A 23,337-nucleotide genomic window follows, 5' to 3' on the forward strand; every position below is an offset into this window, starting at 1 on the left:
ATATAAAGGCTTATCACAATTTTCAATAAAATATTTTTTTAATGATATAATAGAATATGTTTGTCATATCATACAGTACAATATACTATGTAGCTGTGACAACAATATAAATCCTTAAATTTTTCTAAGCCACCAAGGGTGAACATTCCGTCAATGGAAAGTGAATGTAACCTGAGCTCTTTGTGCAGCAGTGTCGGCTGGAGGGGGGCTGGTGCAAATCAACTTTCACAAAGCCAATGTAAATCTATCGAGAACACCCACAATACGCATACGCATCACTGCGTAGGCGATGCGACTAAACTACATGAATATTGATGGACGGACAGGATCTAAATACAGATTACTACTAGTTAAACAAGAAATTAAATAGAATCACCTAGCAACGAAACAAGTAGATATGTAGTTAGACACCCCCTACTATACAAATACATATAGACAAACTCAATAAAGTTTGGGAATATGCTTCGTATCAGGCAATAATTTCGTACCGGTTACGAGTTATCGCGCATTTACGTGACCTAAACTTATACGAATAATAAGAATATACAGCTGAATTTAGTGACAACGATAAGGAAATTTTACAAGCTAAATTTAAATTAAACGCATCTACATAAAATATTATGGTATATTAATTTTTAACTCACTAGTCTTGAAATTAAGAAAAATATATACTGGTACTGATATAGGTGGTATAGGTCTATAGCGGTTTTACATTGTATTTACATCTATTTATGTATAAAGTTGTCTGACGGGAGAAGCGGTGCAGCCCTACCCGTTTGTATTGCAACGGGAAACGGGTCGCGACCCACTTCGTTGGGATCAATACTCGGTCATCGACTCCGCCTGCGCCTCGTACTCCCGCCTGTTCCTACCCTATAGAATAGGTAGGATCCGCGACCTTCTGGAGATACGATGCTAAAAATAGCTACGTTGGCGCAATGTCAGAACAGATAAATAAAGAATGACCTTTCATTTGAAGCATCTTCCCAAATTGGGTCGTGTTCCGACAATTTACTTTTCAGTATAACATTTGTTGACAAGTGTTCACCAGCTTTGTGTAAACTGGTGAACATAATTTTTTGCTTTAATTATTTAATTACTTTTATTTATTTTAATTTTCTGGAGAGGGGATCGAACCCACAATCAGCCGCGTTTACAGTCACACTTTGCCACGACTGGCCTCAGAAACATATATATTTGATTGTCTAATTGCACAAATTAACTGCGCATTTAATAAATTATACGTCATAAAAATTACCGCAAACACACTGCATTAAAGATCATTTGATCGATACCGTGTCGATATGATGAATTGATATAAATATTATGAACAATCTAATTACATTTTGTTTAATAATTAATTTTAAATATTATCATTTAGTACAAATTCATTATTCTAATTTTAATATATAATACTTAAATGTAATGAAAATATTTGATTTGCTGCTATAATCCTATCGTTAATGAAACAGATACCATCAGACTAGACGAACGCCCACTTACGAAACACGTAAATGACACAGATAAAGTTCAGCCGGGACAAAACGGTTAACTGTGACGTCAAACCCCAAAACAGACTGAAGATAGGTAGATAAAATATTTTAACAAACTCACACAAGTATTGCTGGCAGATTAGTCTACATTTTTATAAGCACTCATTAAATTATGGTAAAAGGTAGAAAAAAAAATTGAAATAAGAACAACGAAATATTTAAACTTGTACGGTGATGATCAATTATTTAACGAGCTTCACTTTGTAACCCGCATACAGCAGGGTAGGCAGACGGAGGAAACATAGTGTTAAGTCACTTCGTTTCCCACTATCAGTCGAATTATTCGAGGCATTGCGAGTTGAGTGGCGAAAATCAACGCCGGGTTTTTGCTTTGGTGCCAAAGCAATGAAATGAAGATATTAAGAAATAATAATTCAATTAAATGATTTATTTAAGTTTAGCATAATTAAACTTTACCAATAAAACGGATAAAGTTTTAACGGGTAAAGATTATTTTCTTTAAAAAAATGTCTGGAAATCAGTGTACTATAAATAATAAGCGTTGACCTTAAGTATTTATAGCGTTCGAAGGATCAATACGAGGTTGGTTAAGGCGTTTTAGCAAAGCAAAATCATTAACGTGTCCTGACCGTGGCAAGCGACTCCCGGCGCGAGTCGTGACCTGGCTCAGTGACCCGAATGCAGACAAGTTTAGCTCGCTCAATTTCTAAATCAAAATTGCACATCTTGACATTTACAAACTGTAAATTTATTCATTTATTCTGTGAAAAGGGCAAAATGCATTTAGCGACTATAGATCTACGTTTACACAAATACTGTAGTTATACGATGATAATAATAATAATATATCATTGGCAAACGCTATTGTTCTCATTATAATACCAAATATGAAATAAATACTTTTATTTATAGATTCTATTTATTTCGCGATCATTCTTCTATTGCTAAAGCAATTTAATATGTCGATCAAAAATTAAACGCATATTCTGTTTTCACCACTTTGTACGTCGCCCATAGAAAGAAAAAAATATATATTAAAACCTAATATAGCGGAGTTACACATAAGACTTGTATATTGCATCATAATGCGCAATAAAAAGAAGACCTACATGAAAAGAAATTAATTTTGCATGTGTGAGTGTGACTGATAACAAATAACAGTATTAATATCATAACTCTAGAAAATATTGTGACAAATTATATCAAATCCAACATATTTAGTGTAAATTAAAATATAAAAATTATAAAGAATACAAAGAATGAACAAGAAAAAATAGACAAAAGAAACAGCAGAGCTAAGATTTCACAATATTTTTCTGATTATCGTTCATTGCAATTTCCGGACCAAATAACTGAATTATCTAATGGAATTATATCTAATCTCTTCATCTTCTTCAAAATTATGATAAAGAAGTTTTTAACATACATACCTGTTTAATACACTTACTTTACGAAATCTGTACGTAAAATATAAAATTTTGTTTACTCATATTAATTTTAGATCTACAATAAAAAACTTCACCTTTCCGTGCACTTGACATTTAAATAATAATCGACCTAGTATAAATGAAGTTGTGACTGAGACTTGTTCCCCTTTTGATGAATATTTTTAATGTATGTGAAATATAAAATTGTGGTGATATGAGAATTGATTATAGCTGTTGTATTTGATATTTTAAATTTGGCCGTAAAACAAAAGTTAGTATTAAGCAAATATAAAAAGTTATTTCAGATTTAAAAAGGTAATTTGACTATGTGGATTTCAGAAATTTATTCTATAGCAAAGGTAAACGAAGGGGATAAAACTATCAAATAAACGGAAAATTTTACTACAGAATGCTATAGAAAAGAAAACAGGAAGTTTTTAAGATAATAAATTAGGAACGAGGTATTATTAGAAAACATATCTATCTATACATGGAACGATTAACGATTCAAATAGATATAGTTAAATACAAATGATGCCTTATAAAGCTATGTCACATCGTTAGAGAATCTTTCATATTTCGCTTACGTAGGCATTCATTGACAGTATAAAAGCTAGGGAGCTCATCAATCATGCCTGGTGTGTCGTGAAGAAAAGACGTAGAGAGAGCGTCGCCCTTAGGTTCGAAAACCCGCCATTCGGGAACTGCGTACAACGACCCTAGAGTCCTTGCGGACTGCGGTATAGACCGGTGTACATAACCAGTCGACTGGCCCTCCCTCTTCTAATAGGCGGCACAGCGACGCGACGGGAGGGTTACGTATGTATGTGTGAATTTCTTTAATAAAACTACAGGTTCGGTGGATCACAAGTCTTCATTAATTTATTTACTAATTTAAATAATACTGAAATTATTAGTTATCCCGTATAAAATAAAGTGGTATAATGAATAGATCTAATGAAATACTTTATTTTTCACTTATAAAATCTTGTCGTGGACAATTTTATCAAGTAGGTACATATTGATAAAATTATGATAAATATATGAATGATTGTATTAAATAATTATATTTTTACAGAACTTATAGAATTACCTACTACATAAAAAATATTTATCGATTCGGAATTTATAACTACATATTTGAAGTAAAACGTTTCTGGAACGGGAATTACTTATATATGTACCAATTTCCTTAATTAGAACACAGATCTCAATATATCATTCAAATTGCTTTTCCTAGAGTATGTTAGTTGTTTCTATGCCAGCGCGATATTTTAATGCTGATGACGCTATAATGTTCGCCAAGCCCAATTAGGCTGGCTACTAACATAATAAAAGCTAAATGACTCGTTGAGCCATTTCATCTACCAACAATAATACAGAATATAGCGATTTCCTTGCGTTGTTGTACAAGTACTTACTATTTTTTTAAAGGAAATAATTTGAAATCTGTAGAGATCTTACTATCGGAGCAGCATCGACGTATGCGCCGGGTCAACACGCTTACCAAGGTCGGGTCAACGTTCTTTACCCTAATCTATTAATATTATATTTTTGTTTTAAACATACCTACAAATGCTTTAAGAATAATAAAATCGTTTATTTATCGGCGCCGCTTGGAGATACGTTCAATTCTAAGGAGTTGCCATTATAATGCAATAACGACATTACGTAACTTATTTACCTCGCTTTGGTTAGCAAAATACGTATAAGCTACAGAAAAGGTATGTCTAATTCAGTTTGACGTCAATACTACTTCATTACAAATTGAATAATCTCATTTCTAGAATAACATTACACTAGATTTTGGTCCTAATTTGTATTACTTGACATCTTTAATTCAATGTAAAATATTATAATCCTGTCATGGTATGAATGTCAATATTATAACAAGAATTTGGTGTCATTAACACCAAAAGTCAAAGACAATCAACCAGAAAACCAATAAGGTCAAGGCAAAGAAAGGAGACTAAAATTGACTTTAGAAGGGATTCTTATTATCTTAGGCTATTTTCTTAGGCTCTCATAAACAATCAATAAATATTGTAGTCACAGGAAAATGTATGTTAAATTTATGTTATATATTTAAAGTAAATATATATTTTTTGTAAAATTTAAGAAAACTCTGTACACATTCTGTATTATGTATGTATAAAGTATTAGTTTGTATGTATAAAGTGATTTTATGTAGCAAAACACTGTTATGTTTACTGTATCATATGTATTTAGAACAGTAAATGCTTACATATTGTATTGACAAAGTGTAGCCTTTTTTGTCATACAAAGACATCTGTTCTAGAATAACCAAAATGTGACAACAAAAATATGCCATAGGCAATAAAAAAACTTCAGAAAACTGAACCTTTTTGTTGCAGGTAGTGAGGCAAGGCCCTTTATAAGGCTTGGGGCAACTACCTGCTTGTGGGCTACTCTTAAGAATTTGTAGATAATACAATTTTAAAGTTATAGCATCAAAGAAGTGGTAATAAAAATGATGAACTGAACAACTCATTTTCCATTTTGAAATTGTCAGTGAGTGTTAAGTGTATATTTGTGTATAATTATTATAAGAATATATGAAAGGCAGTTTCCATAATATATTACAAAAGGATATTATGTAACAAATTGTAATTGATATTATGTATCTATTAGAATGTAACAAGTAAAAAAATGTTTATATTCTATTTAGTTAGAAGTTCATAAAAGAAATTAACTTCAACTCTATAAAGGGATAGCATGACTTGGCAAAAATATAAATTCCATGAGGGTATTTAGTAATTACACAAGAATATAATAATAGTTAGGTTATGTGTCTAATAATTTAAAATACATTGTGCTGCTGTTGATTTGATTTGTTTCAATAAGTATTGTCAGAAATTGTGAAAATATAGAAAACGCATATTCATAAATAAATTGTTGTGGCTAATCTATAGATTTATGTAATAATAAGGCGATTAATGTAATTTCGAAATTTGTCTTAAGAGCAATTTATACATAATTGTGGATTTTGACGAATACCGTCAAAATGCGTGCATAAAATAATGTACAGTATAATAATAATAAATAGATATCTGTGGAAAACTCCACCTTCGTTAACATTTAAAGAAAAATGATAATTATAACACGACGCCTATACTATGACGTCCTCAGTCAGGGAGGACGTGACCTCCGTAAATGGGTTATATGAACATAAAATGAGATTTTTTCTCATATTTTTTTTTAAACCACTTACCTCCACAGCCATACACATTGAATAAAACTTGAACGGATTCAGCCGTGAACAGCTAATAAATTCACCACACACGCGGGAAACGTGTGCACTGCACAGAAAAAATTGTGATACTGATATTCGATGTTGCCAATGAAGAAACTGTGTAGAGTTGCTAGTAGTTGAAATGAATTTCATACTATTTCCTTCCATCGCTTACCATTTATTAATTGTTTGTGTAATAAATGTAATATATTCTCTTAACAAAATAAAAATGTTATGGAATATATAAAATGTTATAAATATATATATTTTTTATCTTAATAATTTTGTTAAATAAGAACAAAAGATTTGAATAAAATTGAAATGTTAGGAAGACATGAATTTTATCAAAGTTCATCTAAAAATGGATTAAATTAATGGATGAAAGTGGATTAATCAAACATAATAACATGAAACAGATACCGAAATATGACCGTCCAATGTGATTTAATTATATTTCTAACAAGGCGACCTGGGCGGCTTTGCCCCCTTGAACTTAAAAACAACGCAATACATGTTCAATGAAATATTTTTAAGAGTCTGGATTTAATTTTTTAAAAAGGGTTCCCTACCTACCTCAGCCTACGCTGCTGTGTGCGGGATACAGCATGAAGCTGATTTAATTTTTTGTATAGAGCTTATCTTTTGTTAAAATTATAAAAAAAAATGTCCACAATAATTATAAATGATTTATTTATTAATCATTGCATATTATTTTTTAATGGCATTGTTATAGAAACATATTATCATTGAAGCCAGGTGGTGGAAAGTGATCAGCGTCCGGAGGTGGAGGGCGACGACCTGGGAAAGGTCCTACACCAGGTGGACCAAATGGATCAAAACGAGCTCCGGGTGGCACTGTTCCTCTGTAATAGTTGTAAAGTATTGTTTAGTAATAGTAACAGATTCATTAATTTCTAAAAATTAATTGCTCAAACTTTGAAATTTAATCCTTTTAAATATATTATGCAAAAAAATAACAAAATATATAAAAACGACATTTATTGCCGTTTTTAATTATTACACTTACCAAGATCTACTAAAAATAATATATTGAGGCCCACTACCATGTTATTATTTAATTTATTTCTTTATCTACGCAAAATTCTATTCAAAATTGAGTTGCAAAATTCCATTCAAACAAACTTACAAACATTACAAATTAAGCAAAAGCTTGTAAAAACTAATTTTAAGCTTCTCAATATTTTCCAAACCTTGGCAAACCCCCAGGAATGCCCAATCCAGGGTTCTCGATGTCTCTACCAGGTTGGAATGGGTTAAACAGCATACCACCTCCCGGTGGTGCAAATGGGTCTAGATCTGAACGACCAATATTTCGAAGATTTGGAGGAGGCTGTTCCCTGTAAAATTTTTAAAACATTTTTTTTATAATTAAAATAACTATAATTTTTATTTTCATGGCATATGCATCCATTACACAAATAAGATGTGGACTTTGTTCCCTTTATATCCTTTATGTTGCAATATTCATAAATTTAACTGTGCATGGGTATTCGGCTTACAAGCATTGTTTTCAATGTTCAATTCATTATATTTCGTTCAAAATAAAAATAAATTATGAATTTGGAAACAATTATTGGTATTATAAAAGTACATCCAACTATGGGAAAATAATAAATACCAACCATAAATTACGATTCTCAGGCACAACTTCAGGCCTCGGTCTTGAAATTCTCAATCCTTCATCACTTTCATTGGTATTAGCTAAGAATAAATTTAGTTCATAGATTATATTTTTTTGTATTATATTGATTCTCACATTTTCTAGAAATAGATTTTCTTTAAAAGTAGTGGCCATTGTGACTCAGTGGGACACTGTCTGATTTTAAATATTTAATTTATTATAATTCCCGCCCACCAGCCGAATTCTCGAGGTGAATTCCGCCCTTTGCCTTGTCACCAGAGTGAAAAAATTAAAATATTAATAATTAATTTCATAAATAATAATAATTAATTTCCTGAGTGGGAATCAAAGCCACAGTCATAGCCATTGTGTTAAGTCACACACTTTTGCCACTACTTAGTCACAACTTTTTTCTCATGTTTCTACTTACACCTATGTTGAGTTTGGGTCTGGGCAGAACTTGTGGGTTTGTCAGTAACAGAATCTATTAAGTCCCTCTTAACATGGTACATGAAATCTTTATAGTTTGGTAACATTTTTTCAATGGAGCCATTTGTTTCACAAACTGTATCTTCAATGTTTACTGCAATATTGGATACTGCCAAGTCTTCAGATCTCTACAAAAATATTGTTATAGACCAGTCTTACTGTTATAACTCTAATTACATAAATTAAAGGTATTCTATAGTTATATTATTCAAGTTTAGACAATTTTTTTATAGCTATGTGTGTTTGAAATTCACCATAAGATTCATTATCAAGGTTCCATCAGATGTAACACCATGCAATATATACAGTTTGTCCTCTAATACATATCGTAAAGTATATTTTTCACTTTCATTCCAACCAGAAGGCAATAGTTCACTTTTAGATTCATCTCCAGAAAAACTTCTCTGAAATAAAAAAAAAAGTAAGTAAACTTCACAAATGCATTTGTCATATATCTGTATCGGTACAAGAAAGATATATAAGAAAAAATATTATTGGCAGTGTTTATAAATTAAATTATTAAATACCCAAAACAATGTCTATTCTAAATTTCTATCTCAAAAATAGCTTAACCAAATTAAATGCAGTTTTCACTGTTGTATTTTGGCTTGTTTCTTTCTTATTTTTTACATTAAGTGTGTTTGTTTTATCTCAATCAGTCCATAAATAACTAAGAAAACCTATTTCAATATGAAGTACTTTATTCAACTAAGTTGCTGTAAAATAACTGATTTATTAAATTGGCTGCAACTTGAGTTGGGTCGAATGAACTTTGTGACACTTGACGCTTCATTTCTGGTTTCTACTGGTTTTCCAAATTTGAGACAATTTGTATTGAGTGACAAAGCAGAAAAATAAATATAATTTATTCACACAAGTGGTGAATCCATCAACCAACAACCATCACATTTACAGTTATTGTACCACTGCATTATGATGGCCTCAACCAGTAATGTACATATTAAATTAATAATGTTTGATTTTACATAAGATGTGTCGGTCTGATATTATGAATCATTGTGCTAATTTAATTCAAATCACTAGATTCATGAAATTTTACACAAAGATGTTATATTAGATAATATTGAAATAGGAAGATATGTAGAATACACTAATAAAGAACTAAGGATTTAAATAGATAATTAATATTTGACCTTTAAAGATATATTAAAAAGTAGAAGCATAGTTTATGTTATTTATAATAATACCTCATCTCCAACTCCGATATTCCTAAAACCCCGTTTTGTTAAATTCCAATGAATAAATGATACAATAATATCAGATTTTTGCCTGATATCCTTTTCTATAGTTTTAAAAGTTAGGTCCCATCCAAATAAGGGATCTGTAGCCATATTTACAAGTGTGTAAATTAGTTTCACGCTCTGCAACAATAAAAATAATTATTGAACTTAATTATTGTTTTTATTTTTCCAGTTGGTGGATTGTAATTACACTACTGAATACATTTTTAATTCATATTATATTACATTAACAGAATAATGTGAGTACCTACCTAATATTAACAATCGCCTTTAAATGAATGAATTCTTGAGTTATTTAATAAATATTTACAAGGAAAAGTATAGTTACAAATAACGATTGTCATAAGTCATGTCATATGTCAAGTTGTCAAATCATACAGCTGACAAATGGCAATTAAATAACTGTCAAATCTGTAGCTTGTCATTTTCAAAAAAGTCATGTCATGCTTCTAGACTTGATAAAAAACCTAACTTTTTTAGTTTTTTAGTAAAAACTAAGAATTGAACAAATAACAAGGCTTCTTATAATAGATATGTAAAAAAACAAATAATAAAAGATGAATATCAGGTTATATATTCTTTTAAAGTTCCATCTTGTATGAAAATAAATTGGCAAAGCATTTGAATCGTGAGTGTTATGAAAAGTTGATAAATTCCTAGTATATATTTTTTTTTATAGTCGAACAAGTAGAATAATTTACTTAAAGCTTTAATAATGTTTAAATTTTTTATTTATTTAAGAACAAATTTATATTACATAAATGTTCCTGATATTTTTGGTAACACTTGCAGAGTCAAGCACTATGGTCTTGTAAAAACAATATGGCGGGCAGTGTCATCTCAGGATCGTCGTGAATATAACGTGAAATAATGAATTTTGTTGTTTTAGAATATGGGTGAATATGTGCAATAATCTATTAGACTTAATAGTGAAAAGTGTTGTGTTTTAAATATATTTGTGTAATTTGATTGTGAATATGGCCTCGGATAAGATTAAGGTAGCTGTTCGGGTTCGTCCTTTTAACAGGCGAGGTAAGCTGGTTTCATACTGGTAATAAATAAAGAAATTTGCAATCTTACAGGTGACTACGTATGCTTGAGATTATCGACGTACTGAACGGGTTTCTGATAAAAATGATTATTCAGTAAACGTACTCACGGCAATATAAATAATTCGATAATCCTTATAAAATCAATACAACATATTACTTAAAAAATAAAATAACGTCAGTAAAAAAACATATACTCAAGTGTTTTTTTTGTTCTTAGAAAACACAAATATTTAAAGTGTTAATGGTAAACACAATAAAGTTTCGATCAAAGCGATATAAGACAATAAAAATACGTATTCGTTTCTTAATTTATTGCTACATATATATTTTTAATAAATTGTGCAATGTAAATTTGCATACAAACTAACATAATTATAACAAATATGCCAAGAAACAGGTCAAATTAAACACTTAACAATTCTGAAGTGTTATGATACACTGGATTGAAAATAAATTTAACAGATATTTTTTTATATATTTTCAATTTTTTGTACATCTAATTAATTAAACAAACAGGTGCTATTGTAATAAGTAAATATCTAGGTTATTATCTCATTTCCTTTATAGCATAGTGACATAGTAATGTTTTAATTGCTAAAAAGGTGCACATATTTGGCCCAGCAGGTGTGATAGTTTATTGCTGTTAACTGTATTTTGATCAAACCAACCATATTTAAATATCAAATGAAGTTTTCATAACTTGAAATATAATATTTAATATATGAGATATTATAAAAGAAATAAATATACATAGATAAAATCTTTTCATTACATTATTGCACTTATGACACTTTATCAGTTATAATATAATAAGGAAAATAAATTAACTATGTTTACTACATTTTCATTATCACTGAAACTGTGTGTTTCCTAAAATGTTAATCTAGTCAGCTCTAGAAAATCTGTTCAATATCATGAAAAAGTTATTCATTATATAATTTTTTTATTTTAACATCATATTGAAATTTTTTGTGCAGGGGCACAAGAGTGTGACTGTAAGCGCTACATGGCATGGTTATATTATTACTTGTGGAAATTAAATATTTAATATTTTTATTTCCTCATTCTGGTAACTAGGTAATGCGTGTGTAACCTACCTGTGTTTACCTAGGTAAACTAGGTACTGTGTTGAGACACACAACACCTCCATAATTCAGTGGAAGCAAAGGCATCATAACAGAAACAGAGTGTCTTAACATTATGTTCCCAGGTATCCTATGCCTACCTACCCATACAGCATGAAGCTAAAAAAAATTGTGTCATGCAAAGTAGGTATATATTAATCATCTTATTATTTTTGTCAATAATTAAATAATAGAAAAAAAATATTATTATTATTTTTGACACACCCTATTTAGTTTTGTTCTTTGATTATAGTGTTCCTAATGCGCAAGTTGAGCACTGATAACTTAACCAATACACACTGTAGTCGGTAAAGATATCATAAAGACATTTGTACTTAGTTTACACTAACAATTCATCTCTCATTATCATAATAACTCTTACATTGCTCTTTTTAATTAATCAATTACTAGGAAAAGGTTAAGAGTTATAATATGTGCAGTAAAAAAAAGGAGCTAGCAAAATCTTTCCATAGTTTGCTTAAAGGCTTGTATAGAACTCATTTATCACAGATCATTTCTATAATTTACTTCAAGCGTGACTAGTAGATTCGTTTCTTTAATGGTTGGGTACAGATTGCTCATTTTAAAGGGCCCTTTAAGCCTATACTTAAGTTATAATCCCAAGCACTGTTCCAAGTTCCTGTTCTTGCAATGTAATGAGTGTGGTTAATCCTTGTATTGCTAAGAAATTACTTCTATACATGTATTAAAAAATAGAGCTAAATGTAATAAGAAGCGTTCCGTTATGCATTTGCCGAAGTCAGTACAATAGCCTGACATCAAACCGGATTCTTTCGAATCGCGGACGCAAACCGACCTCGCGTTGACTCACTTCGCGATGTTTTACTCGTTTGCTTGTTTATTTGTGAAGCGGTATAAAAATAACGCATTATCAGGCTCATGTCATTATTCATTTAATATTATTATTATTCATAGATTATATATATCCTAGAAATCTTTCCTATTAAATGTATATAATAGGTAAAAATTAAGTACTTCTATTCAATTACTAATATAGAAGTTTCTACTCACGGAAATATTCTTTATACTCGTAAATTACATCATCGATGTTGTCGGGGTTTGGCGAGTTCGTGTTAATAACATAATGACATACACATGTCGCGCTCAGTGAAAACTGGTTTTTTCACTCATTATGCCTTCTACGTCTTGGGGATATATGTATTAATGATACACATATTTACTTATAGTTTGTAGTTTTTATATTATTGCAGATGCCGCTTAATGAATTAATATATTATTTACTTATATGAATTTATTTTTGTTCCAGAACTTGAATTAGGCACACAATGTGTGGTGGAAATGGAAGGGCAACAGACCGTCCTCCAATATCCGCAGTCGACCCATGATAAAGAAAGGTATGCTTAAATAAAAATTATTCTATATATAAATAAGATACATTTTGAGTTGTATTAACTACAATACGTCCGTTCATATCAATATTTAAAGGTAGAACCTGTAAAATGATAAATCAATGTGATTTGTTGTTATATTGCTCAGTAATTTAACTACAATGATACCTACCACCTACTACTCATTACCGTTAAGAGTAAATCTATATAAACTTGTACAGTAACTTATATGGTCACGGTCACGGAACAAGGAGACTTTGGAAAATAACTTTCTCTAAATTTAAATATGTACTCTTAAATATTACTTATTTAAAATAAACAAATTGCAAGGATTTATCTGCATAATCTTGTAATCTTGTAAAACCAGACCGTAGATTCATCGTTTACTATTCGATTAGAAATCGCAAGTCGTTGAACTTAGTTTTTATGGATACTTGCTAACTAGAATAATTTTAATCGTACCTTCGTAACTTTGAAAAAAAGCTTATTAAAAACGCCTTTTACTATCGATATGTCTATTTTCAAATACAGTATAAGGAAAATTTTACTATAAATACTCGTTTAGCTTAGATACGATAAAAAGTGTTTAGAGGTATAAGTCATTGGTTACAAGTTTACTCATTGTGTAGAGCAAAAAATTATTTATTTATCTGTGATTACTTAGCTTGTGATCAATTACGGACCTGACCTCATTGTATCCTTGCCCTAGATAAAATGTTCAATGAATAAAATGTAGGAAGAAGAGGCGCTTAAACAAGGCTACAACTGGCTTTACCGAACATTGATTAGATCCACAATTAGAACGTATAAAATGCTGTAATAATTATTAAATATATTGAAGTAATGTAAAATTTAATGTTAAGGAAAGGTAGACAAAAAAGGTTCATTCACTAGGGAATTGACTCTTAAAAAATTTTCGTCATCTTTAAATTTAATGCACGCATTTCGACTTGAATATTGTATAATGAAAAAAAAAACAGTTAAGAGCGAGTTGAAGAAATAGAATTTTAGAATATAAATTTTGACATATAATACAAACTAATACCCTCATTGCTTGTAGCTTTAACTACAAAACAAAAGGTAATTTTACCCTTTCTCAAACCTTTTTTAATATATTGTACGTTTAATTTAAACTCCTCTACAAAGGCCAGGTAGAGACTACAACTGTCTTTCACCTGCTCATGTCCAGAGCGAATTTCTTTTTACGTTAAGCATGTTTCATCTAATAATAGATACTATTATGAATATATTTTCCTTATTACATAAATAGCTTAGAAATTGATCATTAAAACATCGTAAGCATCATCATAATGATTTGTAAATTATACTAAAGATAATACAAAAACTTTTTAACATTATTAGTGTTCAAAAATATTTTAAGGTCAACGAAATCGGATTCTTAATAAAATTGTGTGTTCAAAATTATTCAGATAGCCGAAACGCTCTGATTAGCACTTTGCCTCGGCGGTTTACGCAAGCGACGCGTGCGAAGTGCGCATGCGCATCCGTAACGAGGTACCCGGCTATTGTTTACTAAACATAAATATGATTTATTGTCATAGAGATAAAAAGTATCTCTCGTAAAAATTAAATTTCCATTAGATAGAGTTCCTGCTAATATAATGTGATATATATAAAGATTCTGCTTGCAAAGTTATGTAAATATGTACGTATATGCCAATGGGTTTCTTACAGTGCGCGTTGTAAGGTGTTCATGTATTCGTCACAGTAGATAATGCATAAAGTATAATCTATACAATAACGTTACGTAAATCTGTTGTAGTGTTATATACTCGTATATAATATTCACTTAATCTGAAACTATAGGCTTTTACTTTTTTATATAATCACTAAAATATAAATAACTAAGACCGTAAAAAGATCCAACTAAAAGTAATTGTACCTAACAACATCTGTTCTCATGGATTATACTTTATGTAAACTTATATAGAATAAAACGGCGTTCACAAAAAGTGCAAATAACGTAATGCGGAGACAACTTGTATCCTAATGTAATAATTCTCGTAATGCATTACGGAATCATTGTTTTATATTGTTATTTCCAGTTAACGATGACGTCATAGTTTATTGAAAAAGATTTTCGTGTCATTATTTTTTTTTTTATATATAGAATCTTTTGTAAATTTCAATTTAGTTTTAAGTAATAGAATATTTATGATGTTAATCCATACCTATATTATAAACTCGAAAGTAACTCTGTCTGTCTATCTGTCTTTTACACAATCAGGGTCAAACCGCTAATTTAATTGTGATAAAATACTCATATAAAGATACTTGATGGTCCCGGGATGAACATAAGTTACTTTTTTTTTCACATTTGTAATATTTTCGATATATACCAATATATTAAAATATTTATTAATTTGACATGCAATTTATTCCGCCATGTTGTTATTAACAACCGACCGTTGCTAAGCAACGATTTGCAAAGTTTGTTGTTAGAAACCGTCACCCAAAATGAGCTTGCTTAACGCATCTCTCTATTGAAAATTGAAAATAATTTCAAAAATATACTTAATAAATATTCGTATAGTTTAAGCGGGCGTAGCCGCGTTCGGGTCCACTAGTTTAATATATATTTGTGTGTGTGTATATATATGTATATAAAAGTTCTATAAAGAAAATAGTAATGCAAAAAGCTTTTCCGGAAACCTTTAAAAAGCAATTTCTGAAACTTACATTTTTTGATTATATATTCTCTAAGCCTAGTAGTAGTAGTAGAAAATGAGTTTATTTTAAATGTTGGATAACCTGCGGTTTTATTGCGGAGCTGGAGCGGAGTTTGCTCACTGAATATTCCGTTTTCCGCCGTACCTACTGCCAGGCTGCGGTGTCGCGTAATAAATTACTTTTCTTGCCAGTGCGGTAAGGGAAACGCCTCTCTGTTACGTTTTTTCTTTATAAAATGCACGAACTAAATTTTATTTTAAAATGTATACTCCAGGTAAACGTTTTTTACACGAATAATAAAACGTTTTTTATGTAGAAATTCTTTTAAAATTATTATATTATATGCTATATTCAATTCAAAATGCAAATATAATGAAAAATATAGTTGTATTAACATAAGCTACTGGTCACACTATATTCCGCAGGTTCCTTCTGTAGATCCTCTCTGGGAACCTGGAAACGTAGCGTTAAGACACTCCGTTCTTTGTTAAGACACTTCCGTCCCACTTTCTGTCGAATTCTTGAGGCATTGCGTGTTGAGTAGAGAAACTCAACGCCGCGCGTCTCGTTACCAGAGGGAAATTAAAATATTAAATATTTCATTCCTCCGAGTATGAATCGAATCCACAACCGTGGACCAAACCAAACCAAATTTTTAGTTATAAATCGATGGTAATAGGGGAAAAAACAGCCTTCGAGTTATTGGTTCGGAAATAAGTTTAGCTGTGTTTATAAAACGGAAACGAATCCGCCTCGGCTGTGGTGCTCTGCTCAGCTCCTACTTTATAAAATTAATGATTAAAACTTCTAAGTCTTGTCGCGTGTCGTGCGATTGAACGTGCCATGCTATGTCGTGTCTTATTGATTGACCTAAATGTGCCTTTGCTTTTTTTATCGATTTACATTGCTATCGGTGTTTCAGTTACAAGATAACCAACTGTAACAATTGTTATAGATGTCTTAATTTGATACACTCGTTTGTTTTTTTTCTGCAATCTCTAGATGTTGTGCAAATCTGGAGCAAATCCGTTTTGAAATGATGAATTTATTTAACATTATTTGCTCAATTAAAGTTTTTTAATAAACCTTAGTATGCTAAACGAAAGGTTTATATTTTCAAAAATATTTATTTTATTAAAAAGATATTTTTTTTTTTTTTTTTATAATCAAAAGGATACAATGTATTATAATATGATATAATATTCATGGTAATTACATTTCATTAATTTAATAACAAAAATATACTTACAATTTTTTAAAAGGAAACAGCATTACAAATATAATGCCTTTTTCATTTTTAGCAATTAAAATATCCTCAGATGGTGTATGTTTGTTACTGCTGTGGCAACAAATACTAAAAACGGAATAAATTAAATATTTAAAGAAACTCCTATACAACAAACGCCTTTTTTTGTAGATAATGGTACGGTATCTTTAGTTGGTACGCGAGTTGGACTCGCATATGGCCGGTTTTATTTATAATTTGCATTTGCTGTTCTTTCTGTATAGATAAAAGGATTATTCATTTAGTAAAGACTCATACCATACGTACATATACGTACATAAACGGAAAAATAAGATTGCAGAGAGATTGTATAGATGCTACAAATACTTGTGTTACAAAGGAAATGTTTTAGCGCTAGTCGGTTCACGTTTCATTATACCTAAGACTCCCTTTGTATCCTGCTCCCGTTCCGGATATAAACTAAATTATACCATTTCTGAGGGTTGGAATGAGCGCCGCAGTAAACTAAGCTACATAGATAATGATTGCATCCTGTTACTTTTCTACAGTTCTTTATTATTAGTAACTTAATAATTATTTATGATTTTATTTATTTATTTATCTACTTACTTAGCTCTAAGGTAAATATATCATTCACCTGTCTTTTACTTGCTTCTATTATTAATCATCTATATTGCAAATATTTCCCCGAGTTAGAATTATCAATGCAAAAATTGACAACTCTTTTCCAACGAAAAAAAAAAAACAAATATTGATTCAATTGTGTTTATTAAAAAATATTACATGACATATAAACGGCAAAAACTGAAGTTAATCACGTCGTATTGTAAACAATAAAATTAGCGTCAACTATGTTAAACACCGTTAACAACATGACTGACATAGCTTCAATATGTCTCAGGGATAAACGGCTGACACAATGACGCAAATGTCAACCTATCAGCAGTTACTTATTTATGGTATTTATTTACACTGTATTGTATATCAATTGGAGATATTAGTATAGATTTTAAACTTTATTGTTCAACTTTTGTTATTGTACTTTTCTAAGCGTGGGCGCGCGAGAGACTAAAGGTGCAGTTCGACAGCTCAAACTGCACCTTTAGTCTAACGGTACGGCGTGGGATATAGATCGTAACCAACTTGAAGTTAATTGTTTTATAAGTGGTTTACTTCTTGACATGTTATTATTTAAATACAGTTAAAATTATAGTAGCTTATCTTTTCTCATTATTTAATATTAAATGTTACAATATTTACATCCACCTCAAAACGAAAATTTAATACTAGAAACTGTTTACTACGATATTGCAGTACTTATAAGTAATTGTGTCCGCATTGATAGACGCCACGGAATACTTTTGATGAAATTTTAGTAATATATTTTTTACATTAAAACACTTATTGTAACTGACAAATTTTACTTTTTACTATTACCTGTACAATTATAATAGTCTTTAAATTGCCATAAAGTAATGAGCTAATTTTTCACTAACTGAATCACAAACGATTAGTCAGTTATCGCAGTATTAAAAGTTAAAATACTAACTACTAATAAAAGGTAAAAGTTCAAGAAAGAGATAGTTTCTTCTAAGTTTGGATCGCATTAAGCTTATGAATATTTATTAAGCTTAAACCGATTTAATCTTTGTTAAGTAGATACAAAGCCGGTGTAGTGATATACCTTATTTAACATCATAGTAAGTTACCTTCTTAGGTATACCATGGGGATATATGGGGATAGGTATATATGTATTTATAGTAAGAGCACAGCAGCTCCATAGTTATTTGAATATCTTTAAAAGAACGCAAAAAATATGTATCATAATACCCATGTGTTACTTTGTATAGAATAACTGTGTAAACATTTTATGAATATTTGTGGTTTGGAAACCGTGCCTAAAGTTAATTAATTAATTATATTTAAGAGACAAGATATACAATAGCACATTTAGACAACGCCGTGTCGAGACGATAACGTCAAGTAGATCCGGTGACTAATAACTTGAATGTTTCCATAGATATTATGGAAATAACAATTTTGTTAAATATTGTTTACTTGTGTCCCTAAAAAAATAATAATGAATTTCATTTGATATTAATAATTTAAATAGATGATTTATCTTGTTTAAATATGTAAGGATAAGGGCTAGTAGATATGATTTTTTTCGAATTATACTTTTGAACTTATATTTAGTGCTATATTTTATTACTTTGTAATTGTGACATTGTTAGATTATGAATATTAAAAATGATGTCCAATAATAAATACACTTAAAACTTTATTCAAAAATGCCTGATTGTAAATAATATTGTCAGATAAGAGATATCAGTTAGTTCAGCCTCGATCGATAAGATAGAAAGAAGGTGACGTTATAACGATATAGTTTTATATTAATGCATTTAAAATTCTTATGCGTGTATTTTATTTTTATCTAATATTTATACAATGTTATTACTTTAAATATGTATATTTGATCGGAGATAAGACCGTAATTCGTGCACTTAGAGATTTCTGCGGCTTAAATGCTCTACTTCGGAAAAGCGAAAGTAAATATGTCAAAATGTTGATATATTTTCGTTGTATATTTTACAAGAGATTCTTTAAAATAATTAAAACACGTTTCACTTTTTCATTATGCATAATATAGAAATAAAATATTTTGCAAGAATTGCCGTGTTGAACATGTACGTGATGTGTTTTGTTTTAATTTATTTAAATGAATATGTTACTTTTTAATATTCATCTTTTAGTGTAATCCTCTTTCATTTAGAAGTTTGAATTACGTAGAAGAGTTTCGCTGTCATCACATAAACTCGGTTCGAAAATTCAAAGCAAAATGAAAGTATGGTGTTCTTGATTAAAAGATGGCTTAGAGCTTTCATTAGTAATACTTAGTTGAAGGCGGTGCTTCATGTAATATGGGTTTCTTCTCAAAATGGTAATGCGAGAACACTGCCGCTCTTATCAGAAAGGTGTTGTCATTTAGGGTTGGTCCAATAGTATGTTACGTGGAGTTAACTTGGTTTAAAGTTTTAATTTGCTAATTTCAGGAAAGTACGATGCTCCATATCTTTTTTTGAATGTACGTATGTTTTATTTACAAAATATTTTGTTTAATTAAGAATCATATTTTTTCACTAAATTTATATTTTATTAATATCTGATACATCATCTGTAATTCCTATATAGTGCTAATGTATTTAATTCTTCATAAATTTAAAATATTATTTACAAACATAAACGGGGACTTACCGTATAAAAAACGATGATTTACTCATTTAATCCGTTACATAGAATGTTGGCGTTAAATAGGATTTGTGTTGAGGCGATATCCGGTTCGTATTATGACATCCATAAAAGCTCGGCTCAAGTAAAATGTACGTACGGTTAGTGGTAGCCCTGGCGGATGTGTGCTCATCAACTTGAGTGTTCAGCCTCGGTCCTGTCTCCGTATTACAGGTTGTGTGACGCTGTTCGCTTTTACGACTGCTCCCGAATCTTATCTTATGACGAACGTTTTTGAGATTGAACTCCTCTTGTCTTTCACGTAATTCTTTATTTTTCTTTCTATTTTATTTTTACTGTGAATAATATTTTATACTGTTAAATCGTATAATTGTAAGATTTTTTACATGTTAAGACTCTAAGAGGGTATCTACTCGCAAAGCTTCTAATTTACATACTAATTTAAATGAAGTTTTATCTATCCCTTTTAAATTCTCACATTTTTGGTAGAAATCATCATAGTTGATTAGGTTTGTATATTTTATACATAATGATGTGTATTGCTAAGTACATAATATAAACGATGCAAGGTGTTATTCTGATTGTAAATATCTATCAAAAAGGCAATTAGTTGATGATGTAACTGATCTAAAAATATAAAATAACCAAACATGAATAATTTATCAATGCATTATGAATTGCGGTATCCGCAGGAAGTATCATGTTCAAAATTTGAAATCTATGTTAATAATATGACGTAAGATAGAACTTGAAGACTTTAGGCCAGTCGTGGCGCAGGGGCACAAGTGTGTGACTGTAAACGCGACAAGTTCGATTGCCACTCGAAGAAATGAAATTCAACAGGCAATGCCTCCAGAATTCAGCGGAAAGTGGAGAGCGGAGTGTAGTGTGTTAACACTAATTAAAATATTACTTTCAGAAGAAAAATAAAAATTTTATTTGAAATAATATTTCAAACTTTGACTTGTTGCGAAATGTACGTAAACTTATTATTTCAAAGAATTATTGTGTTAATTCGTGTTCACAGCTATTTGTTTCTCATTCGGTAGTAATTGGTAATTAAACGGTACCCCGTTAGTGGCGCAGTGCAGTCAGAGTTGTACTCTGCCGGCTGGCAGTTGTTCTGTTCAGTCACGTTGGGTCGATGTACTTGCACTATACTTGTAACTTGACCTTTCTACAATAGAGGTCATGTTAAACAAGCACAGACTGTTCTTGAAATGTTGTTTGGAAAAATACAGATAAAAAAGATCTTAAAATTTTAAATAGATTTTTTAACAACAATGACTAATTCTGTATTTGTAACGTAATCCATAAATAAAAATTAATTATACAACCTGTTATAAAACATCATAATTTCGATATTTCTTAGCTAGTGCATTTATGCACCTACCTTTAAAAACTATTTTTATTTAGTTTTACGGCGAAATATCTTAAACTTCTTATACCATTTTATTTATAAAACCTATAGTTTACAATACTTGTGTTATTTTTTTTGCGTTTAACATAAATATTATAATATGTTTTATATGACATTATATGTATGTATTGTAATATGTCGCAGCAGTCATATTTACTGTTACAAACCAATGTGAGTCATATGCAATATAATAATTACCGATAGTGGCATTATATTCCGCTTGCGATAATTCTGTTTCCAATTCATCGCTTTGCATGAGCGGCTTAACATTGATAATTCATATTTTCTCGTATAATCTAGGTATTAGCAAACACTAACTTGAGGTCAAGGATTATTTTCAATAATGTTAGCGCTTTTTTATCATAATTCTTTTATCTAAATTTTGGCTTTCTTCTACCATATAAGAAATACAAACACATATTATTTGATTTGAAATATAAAAAAATCCTAATTTCAATTTAAAACTATGTGTATATCTATTAATTAAGCCTTGAAAAACATTATCATCTTTTTTTTTAAAACACAGCTAAGTAAAAATTTTCACAAACACAAATCTTCACGATTGCTATTCATACCAAACTTCAAAACTTTTTTACCACGAGCAGCCCCTCAAAAAGGGATTTTAAGCTGTCTAATTTTTCCTTGAGTCAGAATGTAGGTCACGGATGTCGTTCAGGTTGTATGTAGGCGGCTCTGATTAACATACTACACGAAATCGTACTCTCATTATTAGGTGAAGTAGGAAAGTTAAATTGTAACTTACCATTTCAGCTCGTCTTATTATTTTAATCTATTTTTAATAAATATTATTCTACAAATGTATAATGTTAAAGAGGACGAAAGGACCTGGAATATTCGTTAGAATTTTAGTATTATTTATTTGCAATAACATATTAAAAAAATATATTTATGAATATTGTAAGTACTCATAACTATACTTTATAAGCTGTGTTATTTTTATAATTTACATATTTCCTGCTATAAATTTCTAACTGTGAATGAATTATGTTCCATTTAGTTTATATGAATGTCAACAGTTACTACTCATATAAAAAAAAAACATTTTAAGTGGACACCATTTGTCTGTCTGTCAGATTGAGCTGGAGTACTGGGACTATCAATAAACTTCATTGTTTCACTTTAGAAGATGAATTATAGGATTGTTACAATTCATCCTATGGGAATACACATAGGTTTTAGTTTTTCTGCTTATGGAGTGAGCTTTTCTGAAGTAAATGTATGCCTATCATGATGTAGATAGAAAGACTACTTTCACTCTGAGTGAGAAGAATTATCTACCCACTATCAACTGTATATACAGATAATAAATGTTGTCGCTTCAAGTATTGCAACTTTTATTTTTAACTTCTCCCACACACATAGTTGAAATCTCTACCTCTCTTCATTTATAAAAGTAAATGTTTGCAAATACTTTTGCTTTAAAATAAACATATACGGACTTTTAAACTGATGAAGTAAATAATAAGTGAAGTAGGTATTCTTTAAGTTTGAAATGTGCTTATTTTTTAGATTTTTCTTTTGATGATGATATATGATGATGATTGATGATAGTGAGTCTGTTTATTTATTTATTAAA

General features: G+C 30.0%; 3 protein-coding genes across 10 annotated transcripts in view; 1 reads left to right on the top strand and 2 right to left on the bottom strand.

Moving 5' to 3' along the window:
• Positions 1-6,327, bottom strand: part of PRL-1 (protein-tyrosine phosphatase 4A family member PRL-1) — an 18,825-nt gene extending 12,498 nt beyond the window's left edge. The window contains exon 1 of the mRNA XM_085190699.1: positions 6,174-6,327. The gene's annotated coding sequence lies outside the window, so the exon portion shown is untranslated. The remainder of the gene's footprint in view (positions 1-6,173) is intronic.
• Positions 6,328-6,866: 539 nt separating this feature from the next.
• Positions 6,867-9,995, bottom strand: LOC146535471 (proteasome inhibitor PI31 subunit-like). Its single transcript, XM_085190697.1, has 7 exons — positions 9,839-9,995; positions 9,534-9,707; positions 8,580-8,729; positions 8,267-8,453; positions 7,838-7,916; positions 7,406-7,552; positions 6,867-7,057 (listed from the first exon to the last, which is right to left on the bottom strand). Exons 2-7 carry the CDS (start codon positions 9,675-9,677, stop codon positions 6,922-6,924), a joined length of 843 nt encoding a protein of 280 aa, XP_085046823.1. The 5' UTR covers positions 9,678-9,707; positions 9,839-9,995; the 3' UTR covers positions 6,867-6,921.
• Positions 9,996-10,412: 417 nt separating this feature from the next.
• The window catches only part of Khc-73 (Kinesin heavy chain 73), an 85,018-nt gene continuing 72,093 nt past the window's right edge, over positions 10,413-23,337 (top strand). For 6 of the 8 annotated variants that reach the window (XM_085190701.1, XM_085190703.1, XM_085190706.1 and 3 more), the window contains exons 1-2: positions 10,413-10,619; positions 13,052-13,139. In XM_085190701.1, the coding sequence (XP_085046827.1) occupies positions 10,565-10,619; positions 13,052-13,139 (143 nt within the window). In that variant the 5' untranslated portion in view covers positions 10,413-10,564. The remainder of the gene's footprint in view (positions 10,620-13,051; positions 13,140-23,337) is intronic. The other 2 variants (XM_085190707.1, XM_085190709.1) reach the window with 1 other exon arrangement.

This window comes from Heliconius melpomene, chromosome 10 (genome assembly GCF_056956725.1).
Source record: "Heliconius melpomene rosina isolate 202511_hmr_F chromosome 10, ASM5695672v1, whole genome shotgun sequence".
Classification (NCBI taxonomy): domain Eukaryota; kingdom Metazoa; phylum Arthropoda; class Insecta; order Lepidoptera; family Nymphalidae; genus Heliconius; species Heliconius melpomene.

Excerpts from the sequence above, each read along its gene's own strand:
- LOC146535471 (XM_085190697.1), bottom strand. The coding sequence starts at position 9,677 with ATGGCTACAGATCCCTTATTTGGATGGGACCTAACTTTTAAAACTATA. Across the intron at positions 8,454-8,579 it reads CCTTGATAATGAATCTTATG|AGATCTGAAGACTTGGCAGT; the intron begins GTGAATTTCAAA and ends ATATTTTTGTAG. Across the intron at positions 7,917-8,266 it reads GACCCAAACTCAACATAGGT|CTAATACCAATGAAAGTGAT; the intron begins GTAAGTAGAAAC and ends ATTTATTCTTAG.